This window comes from Sinocyclocheilus anshuiensis, unplaced genomic scaffold (genome assembly GCF_001515605.1).
Source record: "Sinocyclocheilus anshuiensis isolate Anshui unplaced genomic scaffold, SAMN03320099.WGS_v1.1 scaffold274, whole genome shotgun sequence".
In the NCBI taxonomy this organism is placed as follows: Eukaryota; Metazoa; Chordata; class Actinopteri; order Cypriniformes; family Cyprinidae; genus Sinocyclocheilus; species Sinocyclocheilus anshuiensis.
Window position 1 is genome coordinate 1854168 of NW_015547698.1, and position 3179 is coordinate 1857346.

Here is a 3179-nt window from a genome sequence, read left to right on the forward strand (position 1 = left end):
ACCCCAGCAACTTAAGACTGGTTTTGTGCTCCAGGGTCACATTTATGGTGACTCACCTTCAGTAAAATGATGTCAATCTCAGAATACTTCATTCCGTTCACCAGGATGGGGATGAGTCTGTGGAGAAACGCATTATCATTAGATCACCCTCACGGCTCACGCAAAACGTTTCTTCAGATCAGATCTCTCAGACAGAACTAAACAGAGGCTTCATTTGTGTGTGTTCAGTTTATGCTCAGATGTGTGTGTGTGTGTGTGGAGATGATGGCCTGCAGTACTCACTGGACCAGGTGTCCTGACAGAGCCTCTTTACAGATGGGCTGCTCGGCCAGAGTCAGCCAGAATTCACAGGCCTCCAGCGCAACATTCTCATCCGCGTCCTGCGTGCGCTGCAGCATGTACTGCAGAGAGACACAGACCAGATTTAAAATTCCTACAATACCTTTAAGTGACAGTAAAACATCAGATGTTTGTGTTTGTATCACCTGTATGATGCTGTGCATGTGCGGAATCAGGCGGTCGATTCGGACCTCCAACAGCATGACCAGAGCTCTGCACACGTTCTTCCTCACCTCGCAGTCTTCATCACCCGCCAACGCAAAGAGAGACTGAAAGCAAAGCACACAGTACAGATGAACTGAAACAAGCACTGAAATAATTACAAATTCATGGGTCACCATGAGCTGGATTGTAGTGTTTACGATGTGCTAGGCTGCTAAAAAAGCGTGTTTTCTAGGATGAACTACGATCTTGATTTGACAAACTTTAGAAGTGTTACTCTTTGTTCGATATTCAGAAGTTGAGGAAACTATAAAACACTTACTGCTGAGTCTACATCAAACACAATGAAGTACATAAAATCTGCATCTAATGCATATCATTAAATGTGCATGTGTGCGTGTATATGTATACATAAATATTGAATTACATATAAAAACAAAAAACAGTGCAACATTATGTGCAATTTAAAAACAATTTAAAATACTAAATTGATGTTATATTGGGGGGGGGGTATTGTTTGAACAATCAATTGGTCAGCTCATTTCCTCATCGAATCAGCTCAGACGACTCACTCATTCAACGAGCTGAAAACTCTCACTATGTTGTGTATTTATTAAAGCAATAGCAAAAATGCTAATTTGTAGGGTCAGTAAGACTTAAATAAGCCGTTAAAGAGGCATCCTATCAGTTACAAATATAAAACTACAATAACTGCATGAAATAACATTTCTAATCACTTTTTGGTGGATTGGAAACCACTACATGCTGGAGGTCAACTCACCTCTATGAATGTGTCGATGTTGTCCATGAGAGCCTGAGCCCTGCCAATAATGAACTGATTCACACACGCTATGGCATGAGACCTACAGAGAGAGTGTGAATCAACATGTTGTTACTCATTATCAAACACAGACAGTGTGTATCAGTGAGAGATGTGTGTGTGGTTCTTCACCTGATCTTGGGGCTGCAGTGTTTGAAGAACTGCAGGAATTTAGGGATCATGATGTTGAGGGGTCGATTCAGAGCGTCACTGTCCAGCAGTTCAGACGAATCCTCACAGATCTTCTGCAGCGCACCAAAAGACCCCTGTACACACACAAATCAGCAAAAATAACTAACTTCTCTTAGAAATCCCACTGCATTATGGGTATATTGATAAATTAGGAATATTTGTACAACTGTTATAGTGGCACTTATCAACTAATCTTCATTAAAGTTTACATGCTTCTTTAGTATCATATGTCACATGTGCTAAATTCATAATTTCATGAAGTTTGGTTTAGGAATTGTGAGTATATCTGGTCATGCCCATAATTCCCATAATTCATTTATAGCCATCTAAACACTAACGTTCAACTTTTGTTGGATAATTATTGATCTAGGTAGTCTAGGTAGTCCTACTTCACTAGTTTTAGTGAGGTTGATCAAAAAACCTAGGACTAGTTCGAAAAAGTAGTTTACATAATCTCAAATATTTACTGTGTACTTTTTTTAAACAGTATGCACAAACACCAAAATCACACAACATAACAGAGTATGAAATTCTGTCAAAGTACTGCCATTATTATTTAGTAAACATTTCATATTACTTTTTAATGTTGTAGTCTAATTATAAATTAGTCACATGAAAAAAAGTTATAGATTTCTAAAAAGAATTTATAAAAACAAAATCAGTTCTTCAAATCTGTTATGGCACACCTGTATGATATCAACTGATGTCTACTTACTACATTATTGTTATAGTCTTGAAAACACGTAACTTAATTGTGTGTAAAAATGCAGTCTGGCAAGCCAATCAAATCACATTCTTGTGCAACTGTTTTGCTCAAACAGAAGGTCATGTCAAGTGCACTGCATTGTGGGATAAATATTGCACATTTTGGGAAAACACTGTAAAAAACAGTAAACATATTGCATTCCTAGTTAAAGTCTTATGATGTTATTCCACTCCAAACGTACTCAGAGTTGTGTGTGTTTTACCTCGCAGGTGTTGTAATCCTCCGAGTTGAGGAGGTTGCAGAGTTGAGGCAGCAGCTCAGGCCATGTCTGCAGCTCCCCTTTAGAGGCGATAGTAGTGATGAGAATACCTGTGGACACACATGGACCCAAATTTAACTAGGACGCAAAGCTGAATAAGCCGTTTGTGTCACTTGAAGACAACGAATACCTCTCAAAAACGGAAAAAAACACCAATTACAACTAATCAAATAAAAACAACTTAACTCAGCTGCAGTGTTCATTTTGACAGCACATTTTGATTTAGTTTTGGTCCTAGTCTTTTGACTAAAATGCCATTTAGTTTCAGTCATATTTTAGTCATCTGAATTGTTTTTAGTTTTAGTCGACTAAATATCCTAAGATTTTAGTCGACTAAATCTACAGTAAATTTAGTCGGCTAAATTCGAATGGGTTTATTTACAGTGTAATGCATTTATTGAACATTTCTCTAAAATTTCCGGACTCATTATATAGGTTTGATATTAAGGTTTTATCATGATAGACACCGATTTAACTGCGGTGACAAACAACATGCCTTTGTTAAAATTAAATAAAACCACTTCTCATAAAAAACAAGAACATAGTCTTCTTATTAATGAAATACCAATGGTTATATAGGTTAATTATGCATTCTTTATAGCAACTTGTTTACCATATTCTTCATTCTTTCAAGCAGACAT

At 37.3% G+C, this 3179-nt stretch overlaps 1 protein-coding gene across 1 annotated transcript in view; it reads right to left on the reverse strand.

The window, feature by feature from the left end:
• LOC107703819 (transportin-2) overlaps positions 1-3179 on the reverse strand; it is a 20843-nt gene that overhangs the window by 5115 nt on the left and 12549 nt on the right. Inside the window, 3 exon segments of the mRNA XM_074187069.1 lie at positions 57-117; positions 283-401; positions 486-608. Coding sequence (XP_074043170.1) covers positions 57-117; positions 283-401; positions 486-608 — 303 coding nt within the window.